Genomic DNA, 21,830 nt, shown 5'->3' on the forward strand with positions numbered 1-21,830 from the left:
CATTGCTATACTCCAGCTTGTCAAGGCTTGCATAGTAGCCTAAGACCATATCAATAAAAATGTTTTGGCAATTCATGCATTACAGAGGTAGCATTTACAACCACCCATCTATCCATCAATTCCCACTTAGCCTGGGCAGGTTCGCGGGGGTTCTGGAGCCTAGCCCAGCATGCATAGGACGAGAGGCAGGAATACATATTTTTCCACAGTCTACATGGAATACACCCTGGACATGCCGCCAATCTATCTCTGGGCACACACCATTCACTCACAATTTACCATCTACGTTTCTTCACCGTACGTGTTTCACAGTTCAGCATGCATGCCACTTACTCCGAGGCGCCTGTGTCTTTAAATCGCCAGGAAAGTGTCACAAGCACTGGCAGTTACTTCCTTGTTCAGTTTGTTTCCGAGCGATTGGAAGGATGATAGCAGTAACCCATTCGAGCTTTACAGCTTTATGCATTTGCTTAGTCTTAAATATTTTATTTTTCGAGGCAAAGGAAACGGCCGCAAAGCCACCGCATGTTGTATTTATTTTGGCTGACGATTTCGGCTGGAACGATGTGGGGTATCACGGATCTGAAATCAAAACACCAAATCTTGACAAACTTTCCTCACAAGGAGTCAGACTGGAGAATTATTATGTTCAACCGCTGTGCACACCGTCCAGAAACCAACTCATGACCGGAAGATATCAGGTGAGTGTCAGGGGACATTTGCCTGACGAGCAAATTGCATCAACATAATAGCTGAAACAATTTAAACTATAAAAGCATAGAATGGTTTTTAAAAGGCAATTCTGCTTTATTCTCTCCATGTGTCAGATCCGTACAGGCATGCAACATCAGATTATTTGGCCGTGCCAGCCGTACTGCGTGCCCCTGCAAGAAAAGCTGTTGCCCCAGCTGATGAGGGAAGCGGGCTATGCCACACACATGGTGGGCAAGTGGCACTTGGGCATGTATAAGAAAGACTGTTTTCCAACCCGGAGGGGATTTGACTCCTACTTCGGTAAGTCCTGGACCCAGCTCTGATCCTGTTTGACCTGATGCCACAACAGAAGTTGTAACAGAAGTTTTTGCCGAAAGATAATGGGCTGGGCGCACGCTTCCGTAGATGCCTTTTGGGATGTGTAGGCTACTACCGTATATCTATTAATTTTTTGTATTGTACAGTTTATCATTGGGCACAGCAAATGATTGTTCCAAGTAAATTGTTGTGAATACAGTAATTACCTAATCCTTTGACATGCACACCAAAAAATAATGTAGAAATAACACCGCACCGTTGAGCAGTCCGTTAAAGGGATGTCACTTACACAAGTCGGCTACATTGCCTCATCAACAATGCAGTAGACGTAAATTGCAATAACACGATTTCAGACAATGAGAACAGATACACGTTTCTTACAATTTAACATCAATGTAGGTCTAATGTTTTTTTCTTTCTTTGTTTGTTTTTTAAACAAGAAATAAATTACAGCCAATGAACAAGTTCGCTAGTGATAAGCTCTCAAGCCTAAAATCTGTAGAACTCGCGTAAATTGAAAGTAATTAATGGAGATAGAAAAACTAGAATGAAACTATTAAACATGGCAATTTTGGACAAATGCAAACTATTTCAGATGTTCCTCTGCAGACTTGTCGTTGCAATGAATGCTTCTTTCTAGCATTGTGCATGGTGTCGCTCTATGTCAGAATCTATATCGCTGTGCTTATCTTGCCGGGTCTTTCATAGGCTACCTCACGGGAAGTGAAGACTACTTCAGTCACCATCGCTGCTATGTCGTACCCCCTCAGAACCTGACCCGCTGCGCCCTGGACCTCAGGGATGGAGAGGAGGTAGCCACAGGGTACAGTGGTCACTATTCCACCCACCTGTTCACTGAAAGAGTAACCAGCATCATTGTAAAACATGACCAGCAGAAGGTAAATATAAACCGTTCATAATTTTGCTTTGCATTAATTATGATATGTTTATGTACATTCCCTCAGTTAATAGCAACTACCAGCTTGCTGTGACTGCCCTTTATAGATAGCTGTATTATTCCATCATGACCACATTGCTACATTATTCACAATTGTTCCTAAACTGTGAAGTTGAATGAATTCTTACAGTTTTGTACAGAAGTATTACTACATTGGCACCATTCATGTACATTTGATTTGTTTTCTGGTTTTTAGTTTAATTAGGTTTGAGTTGTGTTTGTTCAATGATCTGCATCCATTTACTTATTCTAGTATTGACTGGAGGTAAGTCAGACTGCACAAAAGATTGACGTTTATTAATTATATATTTAAGGTTAGATGGACACTGGCACATGCACGGTAACTAACTATAACACGACCATAACAGCAGATCACTGATGCAGCGTTAAACGTGTGGCTGCACGGACATATTGTCCTTCAAGGTCTCGGTTTGGAACTTGTGACTCTGGTGTTGCTCAGTCACTCCTCATGGGCGGAGTGTGCGTTAAAGGCTCGGGGCGTTACTCACACTGATCTGTTGTCCTGTTCGCCAGCCCCTCTTCCTGTACGTGGCGCTGCAGTCGGTCCACGCCCCACTGCAGGTCCCCGAGAGCTACGTAGCGCCCTACAGCTTCATCAGAGACCCGCACCGCAGGGAGTACGCGGGCATGGTGTCGGCCATGGACGAGGCAGTGGGCAACATCACCCAGGCGCTGTGGGACAGGGGACTGTGGGACAACACTGTGCTGGTATTCTCCACAGGTAGGGACCCTGCTCACAATCTTAGGTTGCCAGGACATTTATGGAATGTTGGAAAGGGTGAGTCTGCCTGACACATGTAGCTGGTCTACTCTTCTTTTAAAAAAAAAAAAATCAACCCACAGCCATCCCTGGAAATTCTGGTCTTTGTAATGGGACAGTCAGGGAAAAATGGCAAGGAAAAACTGCTAAATCTTCCTTGCCAGCAGTGTGCTGATAGTTCTAACATATTTGACAGCTTACTGGTTTGTACAGTATTTCAATTACCAAAGTCATCAATCACTGTAGCCCCAAAATATTAGCCTCAAAAAGTCTGTCCACCTCGCAGCTGGCACTTGGAGTATGCCCGGCCTTAGCTAATATAAATATGCCTAAATGGCACTAGTTTTTATTCAGTGAATTTATTTTTATTGGTCTGCTGGTGTTATTTTTCCAAGTTGGCTACCAGTATTTGTCCAGACTTTGATACATATATGCAGTACATTGGTCAAAAGATATTAAAGTATTTTGTCGGTTTCTGCAACAACAGAGATATCCAGAAGGGGGGGCTACACCACTGTAGAAAACTGTCTGATTTCTCACTGCTTCATTCAGTCCTTCTGTACTCCTGCTTATATTGTGATCACAGGACTTCATTATCGTAGTCATTGTAGTCTCAACTGGATGACTTTTTGCATGGATCGACATTAATAAAATTAGGCGCAGTGCTCCCGTCCCCCGTCCCCCGGCCAAAAAAATTTGCCACTACTCTGCATTTACTTTGTTCCTTGATATTAGTGTTGAAAGCTTCAACTGTAAACGTCCTTCCTCCTGTGGTTTATGATGTAAGCAAACCACTATACTGTCAGTTAACATGTGCAACTCTATAGCTGTACAGGGTTTCTGGATGTCTGTGAAATGCACAGTGCACAAACAAATGAAATTGACTACCAGCTCACAGTTGAACTGCAGCCGTCTGTAATGCCCAAATGATAGTCACAGATCTGTTAATTTATCAGCAAGGAACAAAGAAAGAAGTGAAAAGAATCCCAAAATTCTCCATGGACATGTTTGCCATTTGAAGCAGTGGGAGTGTTTTTCTCCCAGTGCTGCGGCAGAGGAGTCAGTAAGAGAGGGAGGAAAAGAGAAAGAGAGAGCACAGACCAGTGTGCTTTGAAGTGCCAACGTTGTTTTCATATGAAGTCCTAGTGGACAGTGCTTCATGAAGTATAGATACTTGCATCATGCTGTCTCCTGATTACCATGATGGTCACTTACCTGAAAGGTATACGTGTGTGTGCATGTGTGTTTGTGTGTGTTTGTGTGTGTGTGTGTGTGTGTGTGTGGGTGTTTGTGTTTGTGTACTGTATAGGCCTAGTGCTGTTTTCCTCTGAATTTGCTCATGTTTTTGTTTCAGAAGACTGGTAATGTTTGTTATCACAACTCTTGCTAGTTACGGCTGAACCGAAACATTTAAAAAATAAAGCATTCTAAAAACTACGTCGGGGTTGAAATTCAGCTTATTCAAATTCAAACTGAAAGACAATTAAGTATTTAAATAAGGTGTGCAGTAAGCATTAAAGAGCAGTTCTGATGGGAAAGTGTGTTGGCAGAGAATGGGAGACCAGACTGAAAAAAAAATTGGAGAAAAAAGTGCTTTCCAGAATTTTACTCCTCCCACGTCTGCTGCATGAACACACACACTCCCTTATGCTTCCCAATGGGATAGTTGCAGCTCTGTGATTGGCTGACGGTGTTGACACTGGACAGGCCTGGAAAAAACTGCCAGTCTGTCTGAAGTAGCATTCCTTAAAAATGTAGTTTCTTCTCAGTGAGCACACCTCCTACCACTGTCTTCCTCAGATCTGCTCAGAATTGTGTGGTATAGTGGGGGTTGTGGGGATGGGGGAGGGGTGCAACCAAATAAAGTCCAGATTTTTACCATTTTTATCACAGATTTTTACCACTTTCATGACCTGGGCAGCAATATTCCAAAGAGTATATGTGTGAGAAACAGAGACCTATTTTTTTATATCTCAAACAAACTGTTCCCCTAAAAGGCCAGAGTGCCGTAATGTATTGAACTTGCTTATTATTTTTATTGTCTGGGTCTTCGGTTCGCCTGGAATCTGCTGGTTATTAAGAATGTTTAATGAGAAAGTCGTAGCTACTTGTGGGTCCCATTTTAATATTTCCCAGACAATTGTGAAAACGTTAACCAGAGACACTTGTTATGCTCAAGGGTTACACAAGGACAGGGGCTGTACCAAATGGGTAGGGGGGTAAAATTCTGATTTATATTTTGGAAAGGCATGGCTACCGCCAATAGAAAGATTTACGAGCCTCGGACTGAGGTTGGGGAAGGAAGCAGTTATCTGACACTTAAAACTTAACAGACTTACAAAGAAGGAGATGAGGCAGCTGCCAGGTGAGGCCTGTAACACCTGAGACAACAAACAGAAGCAGTTTGGGCATCGCAGGGAAGGAGAACGAGGTGGCAGGGATACATGCATAGTGTCAGGGGAGTACCGCAGGGAACCAGAATGCGAACACCAGTGGCATGATGGGAAAAGTTACAGACATCATACAGGTGAGAGATCGATAGACAGGAAGCTGAGGATTCCACACTCTACTGGTTGTGATATGAGCACGTGCTTCAGTCCTATTATTAAATTTGATTAAGCTAAAGATACAGTAAATGTGAATTATTCCTTTTCAGCTCATGATTGTTCTTGTCTGAAGTAGTACCACTGGAATATCTGTGTGCATTGACTCTGTAATGCTAGAGTTATTAAATATCATCTGACCTGACATGTGCCTGCTGACAAATAGGAATGTATTCATTTCTAGGACATTGAAAAGGGACAAAGATATGTACATAAAGAGAAATATAATTTATATATGCTCTTTCTTCAAAATTGGTTTAAAGAATGTCATTGGGGTATGGTTTCGTAAACTGGGCATGGAAAACAAACCTCTTCACAGTTTCATAAAGTGGCTTATTCCTTTCATATTCCTTGAATACGTAGTTCTTCACAAAATGCTGGGTTTGTCGCTGAGGGTGACCTGTCGTTCTTTTGGCAGACAACGGAGGGCAGACGTTGGCCGGCGGCAACAACTGGCCTCTGAGGGGCAGGAAGTGGTCACTCTGGGAAGGAGGAGTGCGTGGCGTAGGCTTCGTGGCCAGCCCGCTGCTTGCACATCCCGGAACTGTGAGCAGGGAGCTTATCCACATCTCTGATTGGCTGCCCACTCTCGTGAGCCTGGCCGGCGGTTCCACCAATGGCACCCTGCCTTTGGATGGCTTTGACATCTGGAACACCATTAGGTGGGTTATGAGGCACATTCACTTTCCCAGAATCAATTCAGTTGTATTGTTAGTGATCGAAGGTGTGTGTAAAACCAATGGAAATTCTCTAAATTGAGTGTCCCATGAACGCTAGTCTCCAGGGGCCTTTGGCTTTCTAGATTCATGCATGAATTTTATTTTTAATTACAAATCTAAAATACATATATTGTTCAGATTGTGCTTCTTCTGTCATGAAATTTTTGAATCTATCAGATAGTCCATGCTGATATTTTCTGTACTCATTTTGCAACATTAAAATGCCAATCACATAAAACCACCAGTGTGGTCTGGCTTCTTTTGGAAGTCCGTTTTGGTGTAATGCTAAAATCACAAGGAAATGGACTTAGAGACTAGAGTAGACAATTCAGCCCTCAAATCCTGGGACACACCCAATAATTACCAATCAGACACCTGCATCCAGTGGCAACACAAATCAAACACTCTGACACACCCACTTGTAATAACATACCTGCCTCCTGTAGCCACCAGCCTTCGTCTCAGTCTTTACTTTCTCTGTCGCTTTGTGTATTTCTACTGAATATAATGGACCAGATTAGAAAGAAGCCTGCTTGGTGAGTTTGCACTGTGTTCTGCTGAGAGGAAAGTTAGGATGCAATGGAAAATCTGTGGCACTGGTGAACACTGCTGTCTATTAAGCTGTTTATGCCATTTTAGCTTTTTTCCCAGGATGGCAAAGGACACTTTGTTCAGGCCATTAGAATATGTCAGTACATGTATACATAATTGATGTTTGCCTCAAATTGTCTTGATCTTGAAACATTTGAAAATTTAAGCAATTCTCAGTTTTCTCTATGCAAGCCTGAATTCTGAATAACCAGTAGTTTCTTGAATTTTTGGCGGAAAATGAAATAAAAACAAATTTTCTAAGAGACTCCACATGCCCTGCATGCTGTTCAGTAGAAAGCAATGATACGGACTAATTATCTGTGAAGGAAGGAAGTGTATTTGCACTTTAGAGGAAAAGGAATTTACAGTGTGGTCTGAAATAACCTGCAGAATTCATTATAGATAAAGACCCATAAACAAAGGGGAAAAGACTATTGAAAGCCGGCGGTCTTTCACTGTTCTCTTCCTGTGTGTGTTGCCTACAGGGCTACATTGTTCTCTTGTGGGATGGTGATTTTGTGTGTGTGTGTGTGTGTGTGTGTGTGTGTGCGTGGATGTGTGCATCTTCCCCTAACTACAAACATCTAACTATCATTAACTGTGCCCAAGACCCACTCCACTTCCTATTTACATCCTAGTCATCCTAATGGATGTCACGTGTGGCTTTTTGCTAGAGTGCAACCTCCAGCCCTGACAGCTCTGTAAATACTTTAATGGCAGGATTTACACTGCAGATGTCCTTCGGGCAGCTCGGAATAAAAGTGGAAACCTGCAATCTGCTCTGGAGAACCCTTGTGGAGGGCTGGTGGTTGGAAGAGAACTGTTAAAAAAGAAACAATTGTTCCTTTTTCAGCAAAGGGACGTCTTCGCCAAGACTGGAGCTGCTGCACAATATAGACCCCCTGTATGATGACATCGCACCCTGTGAGTACAAAACGCGTAGAAGCACCCCTCTGCCTCCCATTGGTCTTGTTTGGTGCATTTCCCACAAAACAGTTATAAGATCATGGCTATAATCATGGCTGGTTGTTGCCGTTTATATGACAGAAATAGGACCCGTAAAAGGCAAACGGCACATTTATTTTCATGTTTTGCATAGTTCCATGTTTTGCGAATGCTGCATAGTTTTGTGAACCAGGCAGTGAGTTGTATTTTTCACTTGGTACAATATGTGCTGTACATTGAGTGTTCACCATTCTGCATGGTAATATACTTTACATGTTGCATATGCGCTGTAAAATACTGGTGCAATATTTTACATAAGGTACAGGTATTGGTATTAGTGGTATTTGCATGGATTATAGTACATATAATACCATACTCCTTGCAAATATTTAACTTTTTTATATGTAAGTGATAATAATATACATTATATATATATTTATAAGGTGGTAAGTTGCACATTACGGTCGTGGATAGTGTAGGCACACAGGAACATATTGTACATGGTAGGGGTGCAACAGCTCACAGGTTCATTCAGTTCACAGTTTAGGTGTCACATTTTTGGTTTGGTCCAGTTCTGAATGTTTTTGGTGAACTGCGACAAAAGGTTATCAGAATGTAATGAAGTCGTTGTGAAATGCTAGACTAGCGAACGTAACCGAACGTGCGCAAATCAAACCATAGATGGCGGACTGAACAGTTGTTGTTTTTTTTATATGAACCATTAAATTGTACATCCATCTGAACTTTTCCTATGGGGCCCATTAATCCAGTGCACGCCCTAGCTCTCTTTACATCATCAATACTGTCAGGGCTGAGTGGGTAAACTGATACGTATTCAATAAGATTATTGGTTTATATTGTACCTGACTGCAAAAAAGGCCCGTGGCCCTCCAGCATAAGAACTGAGTGGCAGCATGCTGCAGTGTGCATGTGAAACATGTGAATTATTTGCTATGTTTGTGAAAACAATTTTTTTTTGTTTTTGTTATGCCATGGAAGGAATATCAATGTAATTGTGTGATCTCAGTGGTGCTTTGCGTGCTTGCTGAAGTGTCATATTTTATTCTCCTTCAGTTTGGCAGAGAAGTAAGAGTTCAAACTGATAAAGGCATAGGGCTGTAAAGCGTTGTGATATTCCCTGGAGTCGTCAAGCATCTTAGACTGGACGTGAGGAGTTGCAGAAAGTTCTGTTGTTATGGATGTGAGAAATTGCAGAACGTTCTTGTTTCCTGTTTAATTACAGCTGGGTGTGTTAGTAGGCCCCCTGCCAAAGCCTTAATATCTCTGAGTTGTTTGAGTTGAGTCATAATGATGTCATCCTCTATATTCCTGTGAGTTTTCAGGGAAAAGTAGGCCATCTGAGCGAAGTACGAATGTTCTTGTAGATGGTAAGGCACGAGAGAACCTAGGTTCAGAACTGTCTCATTTCATTTGTCTGAATGGTCAGTGCAGGAAGCCAAGAGCTCCAGATGCGAAAAAAAATGTTGTCCTTCTCTCTGAATATTGGCTCTCAGACATTTGAATGTGCACACACACAAGCACAGGCACACGCTTGCACGCGCGCACACACACATACACACACACACACCTGCATTCTCACATCTGTTTTTCTATATGTGAAACTGACAGGGGTATTAATCATAATGAACTCTAGCCCTTACAAATGAGTCTGTCTCCTAGTTTTTTGTTTAATATACATATCTGATAAAAATGAGCTGCAGTCCTAAAACTAAAGATTGCTTTAGATAGCTATATTGTTCCTTGGATATGCCCTTTGTCATGTTGTTTTGTTTCTCTGAAGAGTACTGACACAATTCATTAAATGTGTTAACCCGTGAAAACCTCTGCCGCTTCGCTGCTCATAAGTAACGTTTTGTGAAACCCGAGTCTGCCTTTCTTTCAAGCAGTGACGATTGAGAAGGCTGGAATGGCTATACACTATCAATGGCTACGCACGTTCTTAAAGCGTGCACTTAACTATGATGCTTGGTCCACTTTGTGGGCACTTGTCGGTTTGGGCATGATATAGTTGGCTCCAGTGTGTTCAGAGTTATTTTAGAGTGTATATGGGCTGTCAGTTAGAACGTTTGTGACCGAAAATAATTGATTTCCATTGCCTGCCATCAACCACAGATTTAACTATGTCCACTTTGAGCTTTTCCATTGAATTGCCATTTATTTCTTTGATTAATTATTTATTTAATTATTTGGTGTTATTATTTGTCTCTCATATACATAGCTAATGAGAACTCAATCATAGCAAATTATTTAAAACTGCATTATCACATTAAAAATAATATTCATTCTCATGAATGGAAATACAGATTCAATTCAGCTTCAGCATATTGTATGTATTACTGACTATTTGGCGTTTCAGAACAATTTTTTAAAATTAAGTCTAATTATATTTTTAATTCCAAAAGAATTGGGCACACCACTCAATCTCTGGATCAGTAAGTGCAGACCAAAGGATCTTGAAAGAATCTGAAAAGAAGAATAGGCTCCAGTATGTTCACCCAATCTCAGGAAACACTGTAGAAGATGACTGTAGTTTTATCCTGGCCAAGGGATAATGGAAAAAGTAGTGGAAATGGGTGTGAATGCTTGTAACATCTTTTTGGGAAAAATCTTTTTCTCTGAGTAACTGTATTTGTATAAATTACCTATGTGGTTTATTTTATACTGCTTTTCTTTACTCATCTTTATTGAGGGCGTGAATGATTTTGGAGGGCACTGCATATAGCCATGTTATGGTCCATGAATAATGTTTGATAAGTTCCTGGCCGGATGAATAAACTTCCACACGCACCTGAGCAGCCGGACTTGTGAAACAATGAGGCGTTGAGAGTGTGATTCAAGCACAGATCCCGAGGGGAGACTCGAGGAACCAGGTCTTGTGACCGCAGATGTTGGCTCCCCTTTGTGTGGGACCCAGTGGGGTGCGCACATTTTCCCCTAATCCTCAAAATATTGTGCAGGAGGGGAGCGCGTCTGCTTTTGAGAGGGTGCGGGGCACCTGGTCTGTGTGTGCGCCGGGGTCGGGATCTCTCTCTGTGTTCACGACAAAGGGCTGTGTGTTCGAGGGCCAGACGCAGCCTCCGCTCGGTGAGTCACACAGCCAGAGACTCTCAGGCTCTTACCGCTTCGCTCTTTCTTTCTGATTACTTAATGCTAATAAAAAAGCTAATCTAATAGCCTCTCTGAAGCAAGTTATTCAGGTTATTTGTACACTGAGAAAAGTGCTTCGATGCTAGTGCTAGTGCTTAGTGCTTATATAGAGAGTGCTCTACAGGATCTCAAGGGAAGGCAAATTCACATGCAAAAATAATTGTGGCAGCTGTCATCAAATGATAATCTAGAGTTAGAAAACATTATATAACTGGTATACAGTACATCAAATGTTAATTTGTAGAAAAACCTGCGCCACCCACCCACACTGCCCCTTTTGGATAAGATTGGACACCCCTGATCTAACAGAACTGTGGATGTGATTTGTTAAAAATAAAACTGTATAAAAGCGCCGTAATTCCTACATGGTTCACTCGATGCGGATGTAAATACCGTCAAATTATAGCTGACGGTCTGGGCTTTAGCCTCACGTTCATTGTTTCATTTGAACTCCAGGGTTTTGGAGTACAGAGCCAAAACAACAAAAATTGAGTCACTGTCCAAATAGTTAAGGACTACACTGTATGTTTAAAGGAGGAATGCCTGAAAAATTTAACTTTGTTACATTGAAGTTAGCAGGTGCAGAGCAGTTATAGTGCCCCACTGTTAGAGTGGGACACAGAAGAGGCCCCTCGCCCTAGTGGAGAGCCAGACAAGGAAGGAGTCCTCCCCTCCTGCTGCTTCCATTGTCAGCATCAGCCCTCTTATCACAATGCATTCTGGGGAGCAGACCCACTAATGGCAACATTCCACCCACTGGGGGCAGGGCAGTGGGATAGGGGATGTGTCAGTGGGGGGGGGAGTGGGCTCCTTGCCTCCCTCCTGGGTTTATGGAAGCTTATTTATTGGAAGACCGGTTTTTGGTATGGTTTGCTTGGCTAATTCATGCTCTGCGGCTCTTCCAGGCTGCAGTTATGCAGCCGTCAGTCAGGCACGTGGACCGCTTACACAGCGCAGTCCAGGAAGGTCACCGGGGCTGTAATTGCCCTCCCTGGAACAGACGATGGCCTTTGTTTCACAAAGTTATTATTTCTTCTATTTTAGCCCACTGATGTGCTATGATCTAGTTGACTGTTTTCAATTAATAATCCCCTGCCATGCCAGAGCTGCTCTCTGAAATCCTTTAGTCCTACAATATGCTTGGGTTGAGCCTCTGCTATCTCCATATCAAATAGATGGAAAGGTTTGGTTATCTGACACTTTTGCCACATATGTGGGTTTATACACATGTATGTACAAATTACTTATGTAAAAGCCATGTTATAATTGTCGTACTTTTCTCTTGCTTTTTCTATGCAATATTCAATTTACCATAATGTTTTTTTATGGTAAATTTATGGTTTTTTACCATAATGAATTTTTCCTGGTTTTCTAGCATAAATGCAAAATGTATTTTCCAGTGCTTTGAAAAAATGTGTCAGCGTTTCCTATTCATTCCTCATTATTTCTTCAATAAGGAATGAATGAGATGATTTTGGAGTAGCCAGCCCAGGATATCTATAAGAACAGAATCCTCAACACCATTCTTTGGGAAAAAAAATGTTGCCAACATTGTGAAATGGAGATTGTCACAAGAGCCTGTGATCGCAAGTGTTTTCACTTGAAATCATTTAAAGGTGTGTACTTCAAAGTAAGCACTACTTTTTCTTGGCTCAAGCTCCACTCACAAGCCACATGAGGAGGCATCAAAGTTAGACTGAAAAAGCATTGTGCAGCAAAAACCTGACCATGGCTAATTTCATTGCGGCACATATACTTGCGCGATGACAGTTCCTGTAGGACATTATTAATTGCAGACGAAAACATCGCCTTACAACATCTTTAAGCCACAGATGTTTTAGATGTTTGAGGAAAGCGGCCAATGAATCTGGCTGATTGAGGAAAGGTGTTCCACCATGGGGGGGGGGGGGGGAGGGGGGGCGGGATGAGGATGAGGATGAGGATGGAGAAGAGTTGGGGCCCAGACAGTTGGTGAGTGGAAGCTGAATAGAGAGCTCTGGTTGGAGTGTCTGGTGTGTTCACTGTCTGCAGGTAGGAAGGGGCAGTACCATTCACAGCCTGGTATGTAAGGGTGAGAGATCTGAATTCAATGCAGGGAGCCACCATAAGCCAGTGAGAGGGATTCAGAAGTTTCATGACATGTGAATTTAGGCAGATTGAAGACCAGGCGTTCAGCAGCCATTTGTAGCGGCCTGATGGAAGGGCGGTGGACTGGCCAGCAAGGCATTACAATGTAGGGTAACTTTGCAGATTTACAACTTTCCCCTTTTATGTGTATTATTTATATGTAAACTTAATTAAAGCCCTTATATCTGTTGCTTTTATAAAAATGAACTAACAAACATTTTTATGTGCCTGTTTTCATTTGGCAAACTGCACAAAATTGTCATTGAAGTGAGTCATTTGGACCACATTGCAACAGTTTTTGAATGGATTGAAACATGTGAATATGGGACTGAATCAAACCACATGTATGATTCTCCAAACTGAATGAAAATAAATATTGTGTATTTCCATCCACCCTCTTGTCATCTCCTCGCCCGACTATGTTCATTGACTAGAGCTGTTATTGGAGTAGCGCTCACATATTTCGCTCCTGTCAGGCATGTCAGAAGAACACTGGGCAGAACTCTTGAGTTGTAATAAACCGATTCGCATCCAGACCCATGTTCAAAATTGGGCTCTTCCTGATTGCCCTGTCAGAATGAGTGCATTCAGTCAGTTCTGGCCCCTGTCAAGTAGTATCCTGAGGTTTCCTGACAGTCTGTCTCGCTGTGGCAGTGCTCCTCTTTCGCTGGAGACTGGAACACAATTTTGCCCTGTGTGGAAATGCTTAGAGGGTGTTCAAAGTTGTATTATCTCTCTTGCTGTGAGGACAGAGGAAATAACAGAACTTAGTTCAAGGTAGGCCACCCTGACAGAAGTCTAGTCCCCTGGAATGCAAAGATAAGCATTTTATGAATCAAGAGGTCTGAAAAATATGCATATATATCACCAAAGACCTGATCTTCTAGGAGGACCTGTGGCCTAATTAAAAAATTTGTATTACTGATTCAAAGCCATCTTTAAGGAACTACTTGTCTCTAATTGTCCACTTGAGTCATCTACAAATCAAAGAAGTGTGTTGATTATTATTATAATCTGCACTATATCCAGGACTTTGCAGCCACTCAATTTATTAACTGCACTCTTGCAATGTCAACAGGATGTTGAACCATGACATTACAGGTCATGCTTCTGCATGCCCATCCCCAAACTTTCCAACAAATTCTCTGTTGTGCCTCACATGAAACAGGATGGTCAATACATTGCTCCAATTTTCAGCAAGAGTTAAAAATATGAAAAATAATAAGGTAGCGTTTTAGCATCTGGCTCCACAAACTATAGCCTGTATTGGTGTTGGGCTGAGATTAAAAAAGTGAATAGGTACAATTGAACCTATTCAAGTGTACTGGACCTTGTTGGATAAGATTGGACACCTCTGTGTTAAATGATCAGCCACCAACAGCCACCAACAACTATTTATGTCTGTGATATTTAGTTGAAACAATTGGCTTTGGAATACGTGTTATCAAGTTGAAAGCCAGAGAAATATAATTGGAACATGGAATATGTCACAAACATGCAGCAATCAAACTGTATTGTGCCTGATGTTTGTCACATATGATCATGCATTCAAAAATAGATTGTGTGAAACATCATTTGTTTCCTTATATAGGACAAATGTTTTATGTTTTCCTTGAGCATTACAGTATGGCTGTGTCAATCATCAATAAAAACCTTGTGTGTCCCCCAGGGTTCATTCCTTGGACCGTAGCTATTCAGGACATGCAGTACTATATTTGTTCATTTTTGGATATTAAATGAGTTAAATGATTATTACTGAAAATAATTTAATTTTTTATTTTTTAGTTGTTATTGCAAATTAGTAATTTAGTTTATATATTTGAAATTAATGTTTGGTTGTTTATTATGAGAGATAGGTGTGAGATCTACACAAGATTGGAATTTAATTTATCTTGCGTATGGTTAAACGGTTAGCTGGTGTACATCAGTTTCTCAGAACTCAGTTTCTAGTAGTTTTAAATAAGTTATTCAACCCTGTTAGCTTGTCTTCCTGTTACTTGTTCATCACCAAATACATTGGCTGTAGAACAGGCACTTTTATTAACCAAATCTATGTAAACTTAAATATTTTTGGATGGACACATTCTGTTTCTTGCTTGATCGCCTTGAATCTAAAAACCATGGGGTTTCAACCAGGAAATCCAAAATCCTGTCTAAAAATCAAACTCGATAAATCACTGCAAGTTAACTGTGCCAGCAGCATAAACAGTACCTCCGGCCTCAACACGACCAGTGGCTCAGTGACAGCTAGGATCCAAACCTCCAGAATATGTCATGGTCTAACTGTGACTTATGTAGGTGCAAAGGGGCGCTGGACATTTCCCAAATCTTTCCCCCACTCCACATCCCGCTTACGAACTCCCCTGCTGTAGAGTTGGATCCAGATGTGGGAAGCTGTTAGTAGTGCCTCTCTATTGTTTGTGAATGTGAAGAGAGGTTCCCCCAAGGGCAGTGCAAAGAAAAGAGCTCTGTTCTCCTTGGGACATTGACAGAGACTGAGTCAAAAAGACAGCAACTAGGTCAGTGACATCAGTATTTTTGCAGGGTCAACCCAGATAGTAAAATTCAGCAGTTTTGTGTCTCTTTACTATAGCTAGTGGGCCGTGGAAAGCATGCTCGAATAAAGGAAAGCAATAAAACATTACTGTGCTGATTGCACTCATTAACTCTGAAGAGAGAAACTGGCCTTGTGCTTAGACCACGGATGTTGAGGAAATGCTTTTTTTTCTCTTTTTTTTTTTTTAAAGTGAACTGGTCTTAATTACTTGCAAGTATGCCATTAAGGACACACTGTTGTGGTCAACCATGTTCAATGCCTGTGGCCTTTTGTGAGATTTTTGTGCCCACCCTGAGGATTTAGATTGTAAGCACTTCATGGAATGCATCAACATTTGTTCTCAAAATGCTTAAGATCCTGATTATACAATTGTGCATTGTAATACATTAACAAACTTCATTCATTTCCTCTGTCAGCTTTAAACACGTTAGGATCCAGATGTGTGAGTAAATATACTGCGTGTGAGGATTGTGCGTGGAACGGCCCATGGTTTTGGAAACCAAAACTATGGGCCATGACCTCAGCGTGACAGGAAATGCGCAGTACAGCATAATCGTCATACAACAAGAGCATCATGGATATATTAAGACTTTTAAGCCATAATTAAGATATATTTCTGCTACTTTTTGCTGATGTATGTTTTTTTTAAGAGGCTGGATATTGGCAGGTTTAAGTGTACAAATAATCTGTGCCAAAACCCCAGTAAGGGTAGTTATGCAAGGTAGCCAGGCCCTTATTGTTGGTCCAAATCAAAACCCTCCCTTTCATTCCTAACCAGAACCTTATCCCTCTATGTGGACTTCAGCTGCACCAATTCAAAAAATCCGGGAAGTTACTTCTGATGAAATTACAATGGAATCGATTGTTTAGTGCAATTTAGGCAGCCTGTTCTATTTCCTGGGATTGTCTAGATGTTGTACTGTGGGAAAACTTGAACGGTTTATGAAGCAATCTTTCAGTTGGAATTTGTGCATCATTGCCTCTGAAACTTCCATTTCAGCAATGTCCCCATTGCCTCTCTCTAGAAGAAAAGACTCCTTCATGTCATGTTTATTTTAATACGGTGCACCGGACTGCCTCCCTTGAAAGTGTCTATTTCTTAGGTATTCATTCTCCACCATACTGCGCCTCTTTTAGTTTACTCTCTAGAAAGGTGTTGCGTTTCACCGCCTCACACGGACGTTGGTTTGTTTAGGCTCGTCTCTGAAATTCTGTGTCAGACCAGATTGTTGGAAGCACTGTTGGGCATCATTTTTAGCTTTTCTTCTGTTCTCTTCATCCAGGTCCTGGCAGGGAGTCCAGATTGACTTTGGCTCCAGAGCTCAGTCAAGGCCAGTGGTCTCACTCTGGCTTCAACGTGTCTGTTCACGCTGCCATCCGCTACCAGAACTGGAAACTGCTCACTGGATACCCAGGTACCCAGGTGTCCTCATCTGACTCATAACTTAACCCTTGAGCTGAGTGCGAGATTGTGCAAATGAGTGCTGTTTTTTCTGTTCCAGTCGCAGAATTTTATTTAGTATGGCAAAAGCCATGCAGCACGCTCCATTAAACAATGTCATACTGCCTAATCTGGGAGAAATCATAAAAATCGAATTGGATATTGTGCTGGGAAATGAGCGTTTTTCTTTAAAAATAAAAAAATGAGGTCACTTTGTGGTGAGCAACCCCACACTGTTTGTCATTTTTCTTTTGGCTTACTTTACAGTGACTTGGCCAGTCTAATCCGTTAATGGCATGTACATTAACTAATCCAAAGTACTTGTTATGGAAATATTTCTTGAGCTGTGAGCACTTGAGAAATACTCAACCGTAAATTATATGGTGGAGAAAATTATTAATAATCAGTTGATTCAGTTCTGAGCAGCAAAACTTGAGAAATAAAGCAAAATAACAGAAAACAGTGGGCACTCAAGCCCTCTGGGATTTTGACGCCCCTACGGTGCCATTAGATATTGATTTGCCTGTAAGTGCCATGAGTGTGCAGGCTTCTCCATGGGTGTTCCCATGGAGACAGCGCACCGGGCAGTTGTGTAAACTGTGTGCTATCCCCTGCCTGGCAATTTTGTCCTGGTTAATGTCATTCAAGGTCAGAAGACTAACTCTGTTTGAACAATGCTCCCCTCATATATACCAAAATCTGTTTGCGACTTTGGCTTGAATGCTTCAAGTAAACAGAGAACAAACAAAGAAGGGGGCGGCTGTTGAGGTTTGCTTGCAGTCTGTTTTTTGTTTGTTGTGTGTGGGTACTGACGTTCCACTGACATATGAAAAAAAAAAGCCCACTCATTGAATGATCTTCCTACAAAAAATATCTTTAAGGGTTTATCCCCTACCCTGTCTGTGGGTTAATGAAACATAATGCAACTAATGAGTGATTATCACTGCATGTTCAACTTGTTTTAAACTATTGCTCTCCTTGTGACTTTTCAGGTTGTGACTACTGGTTCCCTCCCCCACAGCTGTCCAACAGATCAGAGGCCAGCAAGCCAGCATCTCCTCTGAAATTGGTGATGCTCTTCAACGTGGAGTCCGACCCTGAAGAGAAACAGGAAGTGTCTGAGAAACACCCGGAAGTGGTGAACTTCCTCCTCACTAGGCTGCAACACTACCAGAAGGCCTCCAAACCCATCATATTCCCTGATGATGACCCCAGGTGTGACCCGGGGCCCAGTGGAGCCTGGGGTCCCTGGGAATAGACCCAGAAAGAGGCCGAACAAGCAAAGCCTTTTCAGTTAGAGAGGGGGCTGCTCCACTTCACCTTATCTGTCTTCAGGAGGCCACGGGATTTGGGGTCACTGGTCATGCAATGTCATGCATAGTTTTTCCTCTGGCTTTTGACATTTGGACTGAAGGTTAAATTTGGTTTGAGTCTATGGCTGCATTAACAAGCTAGCTTGAGTTCATCCAGATTTGAAAAGCCTTTGAAGGACACGTCTAAATGTGGAGGGTTGTCATATGAAGAACCTAATGTAGGAACCTTTGTGTTGAAACGCTGTCTTTGTCAGTATTTGAAACAGGCCTGGATTCAATCATCATTTGTCCTTAATTTTGACCATGAAATGCAAGTGTTCACTTTTTTCCTCACAAACACAATTTTGAAAGTTCAGCAATGACCAAAATGAACTGGAAAAATGTGTTTCTATTGAGAATAAACACTTTCATTTATGTAAGCCAATGTGAAAGACATGTTGATTTAAAACAGGCCATACACTCTCACAGTGGTTATTCTCAGGATCTGACATCTTTTTAAACTTGACTTATTATTGCAGAACAGAATGAGAATACTTGTTTTAATGTTTGAAAGCTTTCTTGTGAGATCTGTTAACATTAGAGATGCATTATATGGAAATTTTGGGGGTGATATCACTAATCAACTAATATTTGCCAAGCCACGTTGACCCATGCATGTGCCAAGCTTTTTTACATTATAGCACAAATGCAAATTGCATACAGGTTCTGTCTTCATGGAAGAAGATGAGCACAGATGTCAACTTGGGGACAAAAGGACAAATGTAAGAAATTATATTTGTAAAACAATATATTTAAATTTTATTATTATGCAGAACACATGAGTCAAGAGATTTTTGGTTGTTAGTTTGACTGGTGAAAATGATTAATATAAACAAGTTGGAGGTTGAGTACCCACTTTTTGCACATTCATTTTTCTTTTAATTTTCAGAATCAGCAGTGCATCAAATGCAATACCTCTCTGGCATGTGTATGCTGCATATTGGTCATAATCTTAGTATTGTGTTGAAACTAATAATTTCATTATTGGTCATAATATTAATATTGGGCCAAAACTAATAATTTCATTTGAACTATTATCAGTTCATACCCCCAAAAATCCCAATATTATCACGCATCCCTTGTTAATCCCTTGTGTACACATTTAGGAATTTTTCGGAATGTTGGAAAAATGTAATTTAGCCTTTTGAGGTTTTGCTGCACTATTTTTATTTTTACTGTTTTAAATATTGTTAATAAACTTGCACAAAAGGTCACAAAGATGAAATACATTTTTTACACTTATTTTCTACATAAGACATTTCTACCAAAATTTAAGAGGTAAAGAAGAATGCTAAAGTAAAATCACTATGCTTTGTTTTCAAATAAGATATTAATAGCCTAAAGAATACGTCATAGTAAATCTAGTGGTCTGCACATTGGAATGACAAAAATGTCAAATTAATGTTTTTTTGTTGTTGTTAATTTAACAGTGTTGCATTCATTTTTTTTTTTTTTTACCTGAAATTTCTAAAGTGCCCATTGTTTTTCAGTACACTTAGAAAAATACCCTACTCAAAATGTTGGCCAAAACCTGATATGCTCTTAAAGCACATGTTTTGTGCATTATTGGCATTTTATAATATTATCTTAATGATAATTTCATAAGTAAAACTGTCAGCAAGGGCATGAGGAAAAGTAAGTTACAACAAGTAAGTGACTCTCTTCATCACTGATGTTGTGTATGGGACTCCCAACTTCAAGTGAACCTGCTGTGGATCCATTTTTGTAATTTGGCCTGGATGTGTTTGGACCAAGAGCATGCTTGGACCATGAGGGATGTCCCAGATTCCAGTGGTATTCCTATGTTCCCTTCAACAGCCCTGAGCTTTAGAGCTGGATACTGTTACAAATGATGTTCCCCGCTATGTATGATATGTATGCTGTTAAGTATGTATGCCCATTGTGTATGCTATAATTAACGTGTGAGAAACGGTTGCAACGTAAAAGGACGTGTGTATTGCAGGGATTTAGCTAGAAAGAAAATTAAGACCTGGTGGTGGCGTCAAACCCGGTCCTGAGAGTGGGGATTACCTGCGACTTCCCCGGCCAGTACGACTTTGCCCCTTTGGTGGACAGCTCACGCTGGTTATTGTTAGGTCTGGTTCGGTTTTTGTTTCTCTTTTTTTAATTTTTTATTTTAAAAGACCAAGTCAGTCCCAACGTCCCGTGCAAGTGCTATTTGGCGTGGCGCCGGAGTGAGAATAAAAAGAACCCAAAAAAAGAATCCCAAGGCTGGCTGCAGGTGCTTCGGCTGCTCTGTCGCCTGGTTTGCGGGCATGAAGATAAATTCAAAATGGCCGTTTTCTTCACTTCAGCCCTCACCGGAGCTCTTCTTGACTCCGGGACTCCCCTCAACGAGGCAAACCAAAAATAAAAACGCCACAACACTGCGTCCTCCAGCAAAACACGTACAAGTTTTTAAAAAACCTTTTGCATTAGCCCGCCATTACACTTGTCTTTCACACCCCCATGTGCATTTCCCTGAGCTCATAAAGAAATCACATGGGCGTAGCTCCAATATCAGGACCACCTGGTTGACGCCAGCAACCAATTAGCAGTGTTGGGCTAAATGGCCTGTTCTCGTCTTACGTTATGTTATGTTATGTTAATTATCACTTGACGCCAGCAACCAATTATGAATGAAACGGAAAGACTATAGGTGTGTGTTTGCGCGAATGTAACACTTGTAACAATACCTAGGGGTATATGTGCATATATTAAATTGGTGATAAACAATCTATCTCTGCCCAAATCATTTTTAAATGGCTATGTTTATACAATCAGCTGCAGTAACTGCTGATGATTGGATTAATGCAGTGGCTGTGATTCATATATGAAAATCTTTTTACCATATGTTTATGTTACATTTAAATACAGTATGTGTGTGCAATGTGTGTGAAAATTGTAATATTGTTCTGTATTTATGCCCAGCTTACCAACCACAATAGAATGGTTTAAACATATTCCAATGAGATCAACTCAATAAACCTTACCTCTTTTTGTATTTCACTTTCTAAACTGTTTCTGCTCTTGTGCTGAAATTCTTTTAATTATCTTAGGAAGACTATGTGCACATATGCTTCATACAGTGGAAAAGACATCCTCTTAAACATCCTGTTGTATTGTTTTACATGGGGTGTGTATGAGGAGGCCGGACAATTTGCTGGTTGTGCAACACAAGCCCTGAATGCATTAAGCAGTGCTGGTGTTGATGAGAGCTCACTGTTGTGATGTAGTCTCTATGTGAGCACACTGCTGTGTTCCCAGATCATTTCAGTTAGCCTGTCCTGGCCCTCGACCTTGACAGACTGAACATCATCTGATTCACTTGAGCAATGGATTTACAGAAGATGGAATGAAAGGCGTGTGTTTTTGTGTGCTGTTATCTGGACCAAACAACAAAAGGAATTTAGCGAGTTCACAAAACTTACCTGGGATTTCTCGGATTCAAGAGAAATTCTACTACAGACTGCAACCTAAAGCACATGTACTGAAAATGAGTATTTTGTGGTCCATCCACTGTTGCTTTTTGAGATAACAGTTTCAAAATGGTTCT

The 21,830-nt window shown here is 41.1% G+C and overlaps 1 protein-coding gene across 1 annotated transcript; it reads left to right on the plus strand.

Annotated features, from left to right (window-relative positions):
* Positions 1 to 382: 382 nt before the first annotated feature.
* arsb (arylsulfatase B) lies at positions 383 to 21,283 on the plus strand. Its single transcript, XM_035392165.1, has 8 exons — positions 383 to 701; positions 828 to 1,014; positions 1,741 to 1,931; positions 2,525 to 2,732; positions 5,793 to 6,036; positions 7,538 to 7,608; positions 16,765 to 16,896; positions 17,915 to 21,283. Exons 1-8 carry the CDS (start codon positions 426 to 428, stop codon positions 18,178 to 18,180), a joined length of 1,575 nt encoding a protein of 524 aa, XP_035248056.1. The 5' UTR covers positions 383 to 425; the 3' UTR covers positions 18,181 to 21,283.
* The last annotated feature ends 547 nt before the right edge of the window (positions 21,284 to 21,830 follow it).

Source organism: Anguilla anguilla, chromosome 14, assembly GCF_013347855.1.
Source record: "Anguilla anguilla isolate fAngAng1 chromosome 14, fAngAng1.pri, whole genome shotgun sequence".
Classification (NCBI taxonomy): Eukaryota; Metazoa; Chordata; class Actinopteri; order Anguilliformes; family Anguillidae; genus Anguilla; species Anguilla anguilla.

What these genes read in the sequence shown, in the direction of transcription:
- arsb (XM_035392165.1), top strand. Translation starts at nt 426, where the DNA reads ATGATAGCAGTAACCCATTCGAGCTTTACAGCTTTATGCATTTGCTTA. An exon ending in TCATGACCGGAAGATATCAG is followed by an intron (nt 702 to 827) that starts GTGAGTGTCAGG and finishes TCCATGTGTCAG; the next exon opens with ATCCGTACAGGCATGCAACA. An exon ending in GTATGATGACATCGCACCCT is followed by an intron (nt 7,609 to 16,764) that starts GTGAGTACAAAA and finishes CTCTTCATCCAG; the next exon opens with GTCCTGGCAGGGAGTCCAGA.